This window comes from Gracilinanus agilis, chromosome 2 (genome assembly GCF_016433145.1).
Source record: "Gracilinanus agilis isolate LMUSP501 chromosome 2, AgileGrace, whole genome shotgun sequence".
NCBI lineage: Eukaryota > Metazoa > Chordata > Mammalia > Didelphimorphia > Didelphidae > Gracilinanus > Gracilinanus agilis.
The window spans coordinates 462,034,843-462,050,217 of record NC_058131.1 but is presented as its reverse complement, the minus strand read 5'-3'; the positions used below and the strand labels follow the sequence as shown (position 1 = coordinate 462,050,217).

The 15,375-nt window shown below is 36.7% G+C and overlaps 1 protein-coding gene across 1 annotated transcript in view; it reads left to right on the top strand.

The window, feature by feature from the left end:
* LOC123237732 (protein farnesyltransferase subunit beta) overlaps positions 1-15,375 on the top strand; it is an 88,353-nt gene that overhangs the window by 35,364 nt on the left and 37,614 nt on the right. Inside the window, exons 3-4 of the mRNA XM_044664844.1 lie at positions 475-547; positions 1,542-1,633. Of these exons, the coding sequence (XP_044520779.1) occupies positions 475-547; positions 1,542-1,633 (165 nt within the window). The remainder of the gene's footprint in view (positions 1-474; positions 548-1,541; positions 1,634-15,375) is intronic.

The following is a 15,375-nucleotide window of genomic DNA, read 5'->3' as shown; positions in this document are numbered from 1 at the left end:
TGATAGTATATACAATCTGCTTCACTTCTAGTCCTTCACCTCTGTTCTTCTGAACCATGATTGGTCATTGCATTCAATCTGAATTTTGTTGCCCTTTGGTGATGTTTTAGTTTACATTTTTGTAGTCATTTTATATATCATCATCCTGGTTTTTCGTCCTTCGCTCTGCATCAGTTCATATAAGCCTTCTCTTATTTCTCTGACTTTTTGCATTCATTATTTCTTGGGTCACAACAATATTTCATGACATTCATGTGCTACAATTTGTTTAACCATTCTCCAATTGATGGGCACCCAGTTTATTTGCTTTTTTTTTTCTTCCATAAAAAGATTAGCTATAAGAGGATTGGGTTATTTATTCTATGAATTTGGCGAGATGAGGAGAATATGTATATGTTTAATTTTTGGAGGGAAGGGTAGTCATGTAAAGCCTTCTGTGAAGACTTATTTATAATAAGCTCTTTATCTTTCCAGACTTATTCTGCATCGAGAGAAGCACTTCCATTATCTGAAAAGAGGTCTTCGACAGCTGACAGATGCCTATGAGGTAAACACATTTGCTCAGGAGTCCTGAATTTCAAACTGACCAGACAAGCCTCTCTACCCTCTTACCTGCTCATAGCCTCCTTCCCAAGGTTGTCTAGTGTACTATACTATTCTTGTTATATGACTGTCATTGTAGTACCCAGATGCCTACTTCCTTTATGAGGTGAAGTCATGTTGGCTATCCCCTTCCTTTCCTCATATAACTTCAAAAGAACATCTGGGTCAAGTATCTGATCTGGATGACCTGGTTTTCAGATTTAAAAAAAAAAAGAGTAGGAGCCTTTTTGGTGTTCAACTAAATTTATATAGCTATAGCTATATCATGGGCTTTTTATCCTTCTATTATTTTTTTCTTTGGAATGAGCTTTTTCTATTAAATACTCGAAATACCTTTCTGAAGTTACTTTTTTCTGTTGGGCTTGTTTGACAACAGCATTTATTAGTAGTGTCACCAAAGACAGAAAACTTCTTTCCTCTCCCTGCCTCCCAATGCTCCCAACAAGGTTACCAAAGAGTTTTTATGTTCCCTTTAGCCCTTTGTTTTAAACCCTTACCTTTTGTCTTAGAATCAGTAACTGAGTATTGGTTGTAAGGTAGAAGACTGGCAAGAGGTAGGCAGTTGGAGTTAAGTGACTTGCCCAGGTCATATAGCTAGGAAGTATCTGAGTTCCCATTTGAATCCATATCCTCCCAGCTCGAGGTTTGGCTTTCTATCCATTGAATCACTTAGCTGGCCATCCCTTAGCATTTTTAGTTCACTTATAGTTGAGGATCTACTTGGTTTAAGGTGGAATCCATTATGATATTATTCCTTTGTTATATTAGTTCCTGGTCAAGGTCATACCTCTCCAGAGCCATTCTCCTTCATTTACTTATTTTTGTCAATAAGATACTCTGACTTATCCCTTACTAGACTGCCTGGAGTGAGATGCCACCATGTCAGCAGTGCCATGGAGTAGTTTGAATAAGGGACGTGTTTTCTTTCCATCTCACAGTGTCTGGATGCTAGCCGCCCCTGGCTCTGCTATTGGATCCTGCACAGCCTAGAACTGCTTGATGAACCCATTCCTGAGTCGGTGGCTTCAGAGTGAGTTTGGCTTTGGGCTCCCTAAATTTGGTTTTTGGACTCTCTCTTCTGAATTTTATTTGAATTTGGATTTTTTTTAAATGACGAGATGAAATTACAGAAGAAATTTTTGTCTTCTCCTTGACATTTAGGAACTTTATGAAATTCTCTTCCTTTTCAAAGGCCCATTGTGAATCTTTAGGTAGTCCAAAACTTAGAAATCATACAAGAGAATTTTGGCTTATTCTCTTGACCATTTTGTGTTATTCGAAAAGTGAATCGTCATCAGCTCTGATCATTTAAGTAAAAAGCCATAATCTTGGTAGAAGATAGGTAATGAGTTTCCCTGTCACTGATAATATTCAAGTAGAGCTGGATGACCATCTCTGTCAGGGATATTATAATAGAGATTATTATATGAAGGAGATTGAACTGGATGACCTTTAAAATAACAAAATTCTCCAATTCTTGGGTTTCTTTTAAAACACAGCTTCTTTGGGGAAGCTCTGCTAACTCTTCAGTGAGCAGATCATTTATTCTTCCATAAGTATATTCTCTTCCCATAATATCTCTCACGTTGGGAAAGTGGTAATAACCTTGTTGGTAACTATATGTAAATAGTACATTGGTGGGCAAACCCCTCTGGAAAAAATTCGTTATTCATGATTTTCTTAAATGCTCTAATGCATAATTGGAGTGTGAATTTTACTTAGTGTTTTATGCAGATGGTGTTTGATACTTTTTATTAGAATATTCCAGGGGGCAGCTGGGTGGCTCAGTAGATTGAGAGCCAGGCCTAGAGATGGGAGGTCCTGGGTTCAAATCTGGCCTCAGACAACTTCCTAGCTGTGTGAACCTGGGCAAGTCACATAACCCCCATTGCCTAGCCCTTACCGCTCTTCTGCCTTAGAACCAATAGACAGTATTGATTATAAGATGGAAGGTAAGGGTTTAAAAAACAAAAGAATATTCCCACTATTTATATTTTGATTAAGAGAAAAATGAGTTCTTCTGCAGTCTTTGGAGGTCTTAAGAATAAAAAGATGAATCAAGAATTATATCTGGTGCTTGCTTATATTGATCATGGTGAGAAATCAGACTTTCCTTTGAAGAAACCTCATAGTTTTATAGACTGTTAGAACTGAGAAAGGACCTTTGGAATCACAATATGTACTCTCTGAGATTTTGAATTATCAGGCTGCTCAGGAATGGAAATGCTCTCCAGCCGGGTTCATTTTTATGCATCAAGTGGGCCAGGCAGCTGTGCCAGGATACATGGAGCCCAGCCGGTGCCCTGGCCTAGGTCACATTGTCATGCCAGAAGAACAGAACTATACATTGTCTCATTCATTCTTTCTCAACAATAACCTCCCATTCTTGGTTTCCTGGGTGTAGGGTGTCTTGTGATGAATGTGGATGGTGGGGATAGTAAGGAATTGCACTTTGAACAAATCCCTTCTGAGGGGGAGTAAAACAATCTACATTGTCTCCACCATCATGAGGATGCTGTGGGCCAAATTTCTTTTAACAGTGGAAGTGGAGTTGGCAGGGCTTCTGAAATAACAAGAATTTATTTGTCAAAATAAATTTATTTCCATGTGCTTTTAAAATGCCAGGTTGCACATGTGAATGGCATTTTTTAAAATGACAATGAAGAACTGAAGAAGAGCATGCTAATCTGTGTATGAAATAAAAAAAAAAACAAAAATAAACAAAAAAAAATCTATCAGACTTTGTTGTGAATTTCAGATGGAGTGGGTCAGACCAGAGCAGAGTTTGGTTTGAATTAAGGAGATAAAAGAACAGAAAGAGCTATTATAACAGAAAATTTCAAGTATAAATTAGACTTGAATATTTTTTTCTAGAAGGCATACTTACTTTTCTATAATTAATGGGCAAAGTACTTAGCTTCTCCTTGGAAAATTAGTAGTAGAGATCTTCCTTTGTGTTGCTTCTGTGGCCTGGGCCAACTAGAGCTGACAGCAACATCATCAACCTGGTCGAATTTCAAGCCATTTTAGGGTTGACATCTGGGAATTGCTACCTTACAACTTCCTTATTACCTTTAGAAATGGCTTTTTGGAATGAAAATTACATAAACTTATTAAGAGTTGTACACACTTTCCAGTAATGCATTTTGTTTTGGTCCAAGAAGGGAGTTACCTGATTTACATCCCACTAAATGAGCAAGATATGCATCATCCTGACTGCCTGATCTAGAAAATTGTGTGTGTGTGAGAGAGACAGAGACAGAGACAGAGACAGAGAGAGACAGAGAGAGACAGAGAGACAGAGAGAGACAGAGAGAGTGTGAGTGCCTGTGTTATTCTCTCTTTATTACTATTTTAATTAGAGGAACAGGAAAATTTCAGATTAGTAATTTATATTTGTGGTTTTGTATGTGAAAAAATGTGCAGCAAATGAATTTAATTTTTACTCCAAGTGAATAGTAGTATTGGGATTGGGTTATGATTTTACCTATTGGAGAGTAGCTTTTATTTGCAGAATTTTGTTCTGCCAGAAACAGTAATTTTCCTCTTTAAGTTTATATTTTGTCCACTGTTAAACTTCTGTTATGTTTTAAGAATAACTTGGGTTCCCTCTGGTGGTCAGCATTGGTCTTGTCAGGTCCTGGGTTTGGTGAACAAAGATAACAGGACTTAATGGTAGATTAGAACATCTATCCTATTTTTCAAGGGAATGTTATCAAGTCATAATGCTATTATATATATTGTTGTTTAGTTGTGTTGGACCCTTCATAACCCCTTTTTGGAGTTTTCTTGGCTGAGACACTGGAGTGGTTTGCTCTTTTCTCTTCCAGCTCATTTTACAGGTCATTTACAGAGGAAACTAAGGCAAACAGGTTAAGTGACTTGCCCAGGATCACATAGCCAGTAAATGTCTGAGGCCAGATTTAAATTTAGGATTTCCTGACTCCAGGCCTGGCACTCTAGCTGCTCCTTTTATGTATATAATTATTCATATTTTATTTTTTAATCATTTTGTCATTAAAAAAAACCTTTGTGTCACTAGCCTAGGGTTACCAGTTGTGTAGGAGTGTCACTATGTTGAAGTAGTTACTATTTAAAGAACCATTGTGTAAAACCCAGATCATTCACAAGCATTTATTAAGCACCTACTATGTATCAGGTACTATTCTAAGCACTGGGGATACCAAGAAAGCCAAAAAAGACAGTCCCTGCTCTTAATGAGCTCACAGTCTTATAGGAGAGAGGGTTGGGCAAAGTGGAGAGAGAATGTGCAAATAATGATTGGTAAACAAGACACAGAGTGAATTGATAGTAGCCTCAGAGGGAAGGCACTAAAATTAAGCAGGACTTGGACAGGTTTCTTGCATAAAGTGGAAATTCAGCTGAGATTTGAAAGAGTTCAGGAAAGCCAAGAAGTGTAGATGAGAAGGGAAAGTATTGCAGGCATGGGGGACAGCCATTGGAAAATTTTAGAATAGATAATCTTATGTAAGAATAGCAAGGAGACATTGTCCCTGAATTAAAGAGTATATGATGGGAAATGAGGCGTAAACAGACTGTGAAAGTAAGAAAGGTCAGGTTATAAAGAATTTTAAAAGCCAAACAGGATTTTCTATTTGATCCTGAAGATAATGGGGAGCTGCTGGGGTTTATTAAGTGGGGGACTTGATATAGTCATTCTTGTGCTTTAGGAAGATCAGCTGAGTAGAAGACAGATTGGGGAGGGGAGAGACTTTAGACAGGGAGACCAATGAGGTGGTTATTGCCATGTTCCAGGTAGGAGGTGCTAAGAGCCTGTTCTAAGGGTGGTAGCAGTATCAGAGGAGAAAAGGGAATTATATTAAAGATATAGAAAGCTTAGGACCTGACCATTGATTGAATTTGGGGGTAGGATGCAGTGAAAGAGAGTATGAAACTGAAGATGATACACACCTAGATTACATAAAGATACTGAAATAATAAAGGGCAAAATAAGATGGTACTGTGGACATAAAGTAATAAACTTATTTGTCATTGGAGATATACTGTTGGTTAAAGTTGATTGGGGACTTAGGAATTTACGTTTGAAATTTTGAAGAAAATATATGGGAAAAATTAAACAGTTTATTACCAATTTGGTTGCTCATGGGTGATTTTTTTTTGGTCATCTCTTGGAGACTACTCAGGAAGAGAGGGATTATGATATGGGTTTTTGGAGGGAGAATCCTCATTAGCAAGAATATAGATCCTTGAAATATTGAAGTATAAGTAAAATAAAAGTAAAAGACAAAGAGCTCAGGAATTTTAAGTAATTTTGAGATGCTATTTATGTGCACATTCAACTCAACAAATGTCAAAACATTTAGCAGTTCTCCAAATGGAATCCTAATTGTCACATCTATTATGATAATAACTAATATTTCTATGATGCCTAAAGGTTTCTCATAGTACTTTAAAAATACTATTTCATTTTACTACTACCTGGGTGGTAGGTGCTATTGTTATCCTATTTTTTTAGCTGAAGAAACTGAGGTAGTCAGAGGCTAAGTGACTTGCCCAAAGGTCACACAATTAGCTTATAAGTGTCTGAGAAGCAGGCAACATCAGTAACCAAATAAGACTGGGTTAGTCCAGCAATCATTATGAAGAAAGCTCAAAGAATGACTAATGAGAAAGATCCCCTTGGTTACTTCAGTAATGTGAGTGATTTGATGCCACATTTAATTGGTATAAAGATGTTTTGAGAAAGTCATTATTTAAAAGAGAGTAAGATGTCTTAATTTATCTTGAAATTTAGTTTTCTATTTAACAAGTTTGTTCCATTTCATATTAATCCCATTAATTCTTTTATTTTTATTAGAATTTTTTTATAATAATTCTTATTGAATTATTTCAGTCAGCTAGTCTTAAATCTGTTAATCATTTCTATGGTTCTAATCTACTTCTTTTGAGTTTTCTGTATCACTTAGATTATGGACATAAGATTCAAACACAGTACTACACAACTTCTCTTGCATCTGTCCTCTCAGGTCTATTCATACCACAACCACCATAGTTGAAATCTTCATTATCTCTTGTCTGGGCTGTTATAATATTCTACTAAGTTCTTCTCACAGCCATCAAATAAAGTTATTCGATCAAATATAAATTCATATTTGACTTTTAAATCTCTTTACAATCTGACCATATCTTATGTTTCCAGTCTCATTATGCCTTATTCCCTTCACAGATACTACAGTCCAGCTAACCTAGTTTTCATGTTGTTCCTCTAAGCATAAAATTGCCTTCTTTGTCTGGAACACACTCTTATTCATCTTCATTTTTTGGAATCACTAGCTTCCTTCAAAGTTCATCTCAAGTACCAACTTCTTTGTAAATTCTTTCTTAGCCATCCCTTCCACTAATACCTTTCTCCCAAGTTATCTTGTATTTATCCATCCTTGGGTTACCTGCTGTCAGTAGATCATAAGCTTCTTTTTTAAAATTAAATTTTGTGTTTTTCCAATCAGTAGAAATCTTTCTCTTCTCACTTTTCCACTCTGAGAATGAAAGATAAAACCCTGTTAAAATATGCACATGTGTGTGTGCACACACATGTTTATTTGCCCTCTGAGTCCATTACCTCTCTTGTCAGGTTAGGTAATAAATTTCATCATGATTTCTCTGGAGTAGTGGTGGTTCATTTTGTAGGTCAGAGTTCTTCCTAAGTCTTTCAAAGTTGTTTCTGATTTAAATTATAAGCTACTTGAGGGCAAGTAATTTCATTTTTTATTTTTGTCTTTGTATTTCCCAGGATAGTGTCACTAGGATAGTGACAGGAATACAGTAGGTGCTTAATAAATGCATATTTATTGATTGACTGATTGGTTCCCTTGCCTCTAGTCCTTCTCTTGAATCTATCTTCTATAAAGTGATGAAATTAATATTACTAAATCACAAATATGACCATTTTACTCCCATGCTCATCAAGTTTAAGTGGCTTCTTTTTGGGTCTGAGATAAAATACAAACTCCTATTCATCATTTAAAACCCTATTCAGCCTTGCTCCAGTATGTCTTCTAAGCAGATGATGACGTAGTCCTCTTCATATATACCATTCTGTAGTCAGACTGGCCTACTTGCTTTTCCTTCTCCATGATATTCAATTAACAATCATTTGAAAAACATTGTCAGGCCCTTTGCTGGGGCAACAAACACAAAAGACAGACCTTGCTATTCTGGAGTTTGTATTCTATTGGAAGTATGCAACATGTTCATAGATTAATAAATACAGCATATATACAAATTCAAAATAATTGAGAGGGAACAACTTTTTACTTGGAAAATTAGGAAAGAAGGTAGGACTTTAGGTGAGCTTTGAATGGAGCTCAGAATTCTAAGGGGCAGAGTGGCAAAGGAGACCATTTTAGTTAGTCACTCAATAAACATTTATTAAGTGCCAACTGTATTCCCAGGCACTGTATTAAATGCTAGTGATACAAAAAGAGGCAAAAGACAGTTCCTGCCCTTAAGGAGCTTATAATAATCTAATATGGGGGTGACAACATGCAAATACACATAACTTGCTTTGTATTAACCTGCACTCAACCGCCTACTTCCTGTCCTCTGACTTCTGACTAGTTAACTGAAATTATCCTCTCCAGAGTTATCAGTGATCTCATAATTGCCAAATATAAATGGCTTCTTTTTAGTTCTCATTCTTCTTGACCTCTTTGAAGCATATATTCAAAACAAGTTATGTACCAAATAATAGAAAATAACTAACAGAGGAAAGACCCTAGAATTAAGAGAGGTTGGGGAAGGCTTGCTGTAGAAGGTGAGATTTTATTTGGGACTTAAAGGAAATGAGGGAGGTCCGTAGTTGTAGTGGAGGAAGGAGATTGTTCCAGGCCTGGGGAATACCTAGAAAGAATGCTTGGAGCTGAGAGTCATTTAGGACAATCTCTGCAAAGGAATGAAGGCAGGAGATTCTCAAAGGGTAAGGGTAACTCTTAATCATAACCAATAGAAACATAAGGATTCACCTGGATCTTCACAGCAATAGAGTTGACTCAGTCATGTCATGGGATTTGGAATATTGGCTGAAAAGGTTTTCAGGCCGTAGCAGAAGTTTTGAGAGGTGCCCTTATGTCCCAGCACACAGGCTCGACTCTAGCCACTCCTTCCATAGTATTTTGGATTTAGTTGAGTTCCATCCCACATATCAGGGTAACTTGATGCATATGAAGCCAGAAATTTTGCAAGAAAAGTATGGAATCCCTTATGTATTAGATTGGATTCTCAGCCCTGATATAATAGGCAGGGAGGAACCAGGGGCAAGTATAGTATGGGACATGGAAATTTCTTAACACAGACATATGCTCTCTCTTTGGACCTGTATTCAAAGTCTTTCCATGTTGGTACAACCTCTCAGAACTTCCAAGAGCCCAGGGTCATTGCCTTGCTAGGGTTTCACAGGGATGTTCACACATACATGTGTATATACATATATGCATAAAATATGTATATCTTTATCTGTATGATGTATATGTATGATGAGATTTTTTTTTAAGCTACCATCTGGCTTGTATTCAGCTCATGTTACTTTCAACATATACCTGCAGACCTTTGTCAGTCAAGCTCATTTAGTGAATTTTATGCCTTTGTCATTCCTCAGTAGACCACCTTATACTTATTCCAATTTGCTTTGCTTTTGTTTTAACTCTGATCATTTCTCTTAACCTGTTTTAAGTCTATATTGGACTTTTATTTTCCTCTTTTTAGAGGTATAAGTCATATGCTATTTTGATATTACTTTCATAGATGTTAATGAGTATATATGTTTTCCAGTTTCTCATCCATGTCACTCACTAACATATTAAAATAGGACAAGACCTAAGTCTAACCAGTAACTATGATTCACAAAACCAATGCTAAATTATTGGTATTTTCTCTTGTAATAAGGTCTTGTAACCAATTATCTCTCCCATTTTCCAGCCAAACTCCTTGAAAAAGTAGCCAATACTCAATCCTTCTACTTCCCCTATTCTCAACCTTCTGATTTCTGACCTCAATCAACTGAAACTTTCTTCTCCAAAATTATCAATGATCTCATAGTTGCCAAATCCTAAGGCCTTTTAAAAATTCTTAACTTCTCTGAAGCATGTAACAGTATTGATCACCTTCTCTCTGGAAGTTTTTGTGACACTGTTGATTTTGGTTCTCTGCCTGTCTGTCTGATTCCTCCTTCACAGTCACCTTTTCTGGCTCTTCATCCTTGTCGTGGCCATTAACAGAATTGGTTATAGCCAAATACTCTGTCCTAGTTCCTCTTTTCTTTTCTCTCTACACTGTTACTTGGTGACTTTCACAGCCTCCCTGGGTTTAATTATTGGTTCTCCCCTCCTCTGAAAAGTCGACTACTGTATTGCTTTTCACACCATCTTTCCTACTTACTTAGTAGACCAAAACTCCTTTCCCTGGCCAACATTCTGCATATTTGTCATCTCCATTAGAATGTAAACTCCTTGAGGACATAGACTCTCATTTTTATATTTATAGTTTTATTACATAGAGAAAGCTTTGTAAATCCTTTTCATTTATATATTTTTCACTCACATCTATCACCCTAGTTCAGTCATCACTTCTGGCTTAGACTATATCAATAGCTACTTGTAAAGCATAAGTCTTAATGTGTCATTTTCCTGTTCATTAATTCCAAGTCTCAAGCTCTACCTTCTACCAGGAGTCTTTCTCTCCTCCTCCCTTACACCTTAGTGTCTTCTTCAGGTTTAGCTTATATTTGTTTCTGTCATATATATGTAATATCCGTATTTATATATGTACATGCTATTTCCCACCATTAGAATTTAAGCTTCTTGAGGCAGAGTCAAAATAGAAGAAGGATAGGAAGTAGTAAAGTGGAATGCCACAAAACTACTTCAAACACATCTAGAAAATGTGACAGGCTGAATACTAATGGGGAGATCCAGAAAAAGTCTCAGTGAGTCATCTGTCCAGGCCAATTTGGGCTTTGTCCATAGACCAAAGAAGTCTGTGGACATTGGGGAACAAAGTTGATTCAGAGCATACCATGTAAGTACCTACAGAGAGGCTGTATACAAGGGCAAGAGGAGGTCCTAGACCCATGCAGAGGAACTGCAATCAGGACAGGGGTGAATTGGTAGCTTTGTTATATATTACCCAGTTCCAGGTCATAGAACCAGGTCAGACTGAAAAGAGGACCTATACACCCTGGTGGTATTGCCTGGTGGGGAGACTATGATCATACTGAGAAAGAAGGGAATTCAGGAACCACATTCAGCAGTTGTATGGCTCAGATCCCAAGAGTCTCATTGCCAACATCTTAGTTCAGCCTCAGAGCGATAATAAAGACAGGGATCCCAGTCCAAGGGGAGTCTTTACTTCTTCCACTCAGAATTAACAGAGCTTTCCAACTGGCTGATAGGGCAGCAGTCAATTCTTTCATTGACTAAACTCAGGTCAGGAACTTTCAGAGCTCAGACCAGGGGGACAGCAATCAGACTTTGCTCTAGATCAGACCATTTTTGGAATACTGAAAGGTTGTAGGTCTATTCCTTACAGGCTGTCCCTGAGACACTGAAGTAACCCAACATTTAAGTATTCAGGAAATTAGTAATAGATCCAGCCTAGACATTCCCTCCAGAACTGCTGCAGAGCCCAGCCCTAAAATCAAGTTTGAAGTTAGGAAGTAGGTTGAAAGAATGAGCAAACAAAAAAGAACCACATCATAATAAGCTATTATGGTGGCAAGGGAAACTTAAGATACAAACCCAAAAGTAGAAAATGACTCAAACAGCTAGTAGAAAAGCCTCAAAGAAAAAACACAGCTTGGGCAAAAATTTAACTAAATTCCTGGAAGAGGCAAAGCATGTTATTTTTAAAGTTGAAGATGTCTTTTTAAAAAAAAAAAACTTGAGGAAAAAATTGGAAAAGAAATGAAAGCCATGAAAGAAATATTTGGTAAGGGAATTAACAATTTAGTACAAGAGGTACAAAATTTTGCTCAATTAACAAATTTCCTAAAAATTAGAATGGTCCAAACAGAAGCTAGTGGTTCCAAGAGACAGGAAGAAATATTAAATTCAAAAAGACTGAAAAAAATAAGAAAGTGTAAGGAATTATAGAAAAATGGAAAACAGGAGAAAAAAAATCAAGAATTATACTATTTAAATGCTATGACCAAAAAAAAGAGCCTAGACATCCTTTTTTTTTTTTTTTTTTTTTTTTTTTTTTTTTTAACTTTTGCCTTCTGACTTAGAATCAGTTCTGAGATAGAAGAGCAACAAAAGGAGTAGGCAGTTGACTTTAAGTAACTTGTCCAGGGTCACACAGGTAGGAAGTGTGTGAGGCTGATTTTATCAGGCCACTTTGGGAAGGTCAGGTTCTGGGAAGTGGATTTATGCCAGTTAATTCATGTGAGATATTTCTGAACCAGGAAGCTGATTTCTTAATTTATTGTGGGATATATGTATGTGTACCCTAAGAATCAATTCCAGTTATTTGCAGAGGACTTTGATTTTACTCAAAAGATCAAATCTAGACAAGATTGACGAGTCTGTAGAATCAGAGCTAAGGGACTTGACTTTCTAAAAGGTTGTTTCCATGAAAAATTTTTGATCAACAATGGTAAAAGGAAAGCAGTTTACATATCAAGAATTAATCTGGGGTTTGCTAAGTGGCTCAGTGGCTAAAGAGCCAGCCCTGGAGATGTGAGGTCCTGGACTCAAATATGCCCACAGATTCTTCCTAGCTGTGTGACTCTGGTCAAGTCATTTAACCACAATTTCCACTAGCCCTTACCTCTCTTCTGTATTGGAACTGATACTTAGTATTGTTATATTAAAAGGAGGTACTACTAATTATTTGTTGTATATGAAGATGGAGTACAGAGAGAGGATAGGATGGCACTTCTCCTTTATAACAGTTGCCCAGGCAGTATCCTGTAGGTCAATGTGTTTTATCCCTCAGGACCCACCTGGGGTTAATTGATATTAATTATTGGGCTCTTCAGCTGAGGTAACATTGGTAATCTGACTGCGTGACTCCCTTCCCAAATAAGCTTTGGAAACCAATTCAGGAAGGTACTTTAAACTTTGAATATATTTGACACAGAAGGATAATGGTGTGGGATAGAGGTAATGGGAGACCCTACTTTAAATTGATACTAATGAATTTCTAACTGCAGGCAAATGAAGGTATCAAGATGATAGCTTCTCTCTGGTACAGCCTGGCCAAGGCTAAACCAGAGCAGGCAAACTGCTGTGAAATCTTCAGCTTCTTCTTCAGTAGATCTTAAGCTTAATTAGTTGAGATATCCACCCTTTTCCACCCTCTTCTTCTTCTCCTGCCCACTTCTCTGATCCCTCCCGGGCCCTGGGAAGCCTAGATGACTAAGATGATGAACTTCCTAATATCTAGGGGCAGTAGAAACAGAGATGGTGGTCTAATACAGGTTGATGAAGGTAGCGGAAACACAGGAAGAGCTTGCGGGGATGAGTTTGCAAGTCTCTATTTCCCCAAAGACCAGGATCCACACTGATCTCCAGCCTCAGGGATAGGTAAAGACCCCAGAATGTCTGTCAGGGTTCTCAACTGCCCTCTCCTGAGTCCTCATGCCTCTCTGGGAACATTCCATCCAACTGATTCACCTGTCAATCAACAGTGAACTTCAAGCTCCCAGAGATTCAATATAACAGTATCAAGCCTAAGATAGAAGGTTATAGGTTTTTAAAAAAAGAAAGAAAAAAAAAGGAAAAGGAACTTACCTGAATTATGTAAAACAAAAGGAAGAAAAGGATTGATGAGAAGAGAGCCTGGAGTGCCATATACCAAAAGGCAAGAAACATCTCTTATGTCCCAAAATTATGTCAGCACCGCATACCATAAACAGAAAAAAAAAAAAGATTCCAAATAGATAAATGAGATACATACATGTATATGTGTGTCTAGATAACTATATCTTAGAGGAAAATAAAAAGTAAAAAAATTTCTTTCTCAACTGTGGATAAAGAAATAAGATTGTATTAGCCATGGCATAGGAAATATAATAAAAGATAACTTTGATTATGTAAAATTTTTTAAAAAGACAATTTAAAATGCTACTGGAATAAGAAAAAGAAACAAATCAGAAAAAAAATTTTTTTTTGCACAGAAATTTCTGATAAAAATCTGACATCCAAAAGCCTTGAGAAATTGATTTTACTCTGTAGAATTAAGAGCCCCAATAAATAAGTTGTCAAGAGATTTGGACACATTTTAAAAATTGGAACTATGGTTTCAGTGGTAATAGGAACTCCTAGTGAGGAAACTCCTTCTATCAATAGATCAGCACCTTCACTGCAGTTTAGAATCTTGTCCAGACTTGCACAGCCAGTATTGGGGTATAAGCAGTACTTGAATCCAGGTGCTTCTGACTCGGAGGTCAGCTCTCATCACCATGTCACACTGCTAATGCTCCAAACAAACATTTCTTATAGGAAGAAATCCACATTATCAATTCTCTTATAAAAAGTGCTCAAAATTGCCAAAAATTAGAGAAATGACTATGAAAATAACTGGTATAACCTCACACACATTCACACCCACAAATTGGCCGAAAAATAATTTCAGTGTTGGCAAAGATGTAGGAAAACAAGCAGGCTAAGTCATTTTTTATTGCTGTAGTTCCAAATTGGTTTAGTTATTCTGGAAGAAAACTTGGAATTTTGTAAGAATAGTTAAAAACTTTTCAGACTCCTTGATAACACAGTTAACTTAAAAAGCATATATCTGTGTTTTCTTTTAAAAATAAAACCATTAAGGGAATGCTGGGTAGTTCAGTGGATTGAGAGCTATGTCTAGGTTCAAATCTGGCCTCAGACAATTATTAGCTGTGTGACCCTGGGCAAGTCACTTAACCCCCATTGCCTAGCCCTTACCACTCTTCTGCCTTAGAATCAAAACAATACTATGTATTGATTCCAAGATAGAAGGTAAGGGTTTAAAAAAAAAATAGAATCATTGGACTCCTTGAAAATCATATCCCCCCTCCCCAAATCCTGGATATTTATATTTCATAAATTAAAATTGTCCAGATATTTTAGAATAAGAGGGAAAAGTAAAGATAGAATTTGCCAATCACCTTCTTTCTGAGAGAAATCTCCAAAGGAAAAATTCCTGCATATATCATAGATAAAATTCAGAGAAAAAATATTGCAAACATCCAGAAAAAAGCAATTGTGGTACCAAGAATGTATAATCAAGATCACACAAGTCCTAGTAGTTTCTACCTTTATATAAAAGAGACATCTTAGGATACACTATTTCAAAAGGCAAAATAGATACTCTTAGGATGAAAAATAATCTTAACTTGTAAGGTTGAGTATAGTAAGCTAAATATATATCCTTTAATGGATAGGGGAATTTCAGGCCTTTCTGATGCAAAAACCAGAGCTATGTAGGAATTTTTAAATGTGAACACAAGGGTGATGAGAAACCTTTTAAAATTTTACATTTAGGTAAATTCACTTGAACATTTGGAAGGAGCTGTATAATTGTGTAGGGATAACATTTTTATGGGAGGGTGGGAAGGAGAAGCAAGTTGTTTTTGTGTTTGTTTTTTTCCAGAACTATAATGCCTTTAAAGGGCACTGAGGAAGAGAAACATACGTCTTGGGAGTCAATTCTGTTCTGAGGGTTCACAAAGAGGGAGAAAAGTGAGAACACAAAAAGAGGAATACACTAGAGTAGACGGGAGAAAGAAGGGAGTAGATTTTGTTATTTCTCATAATT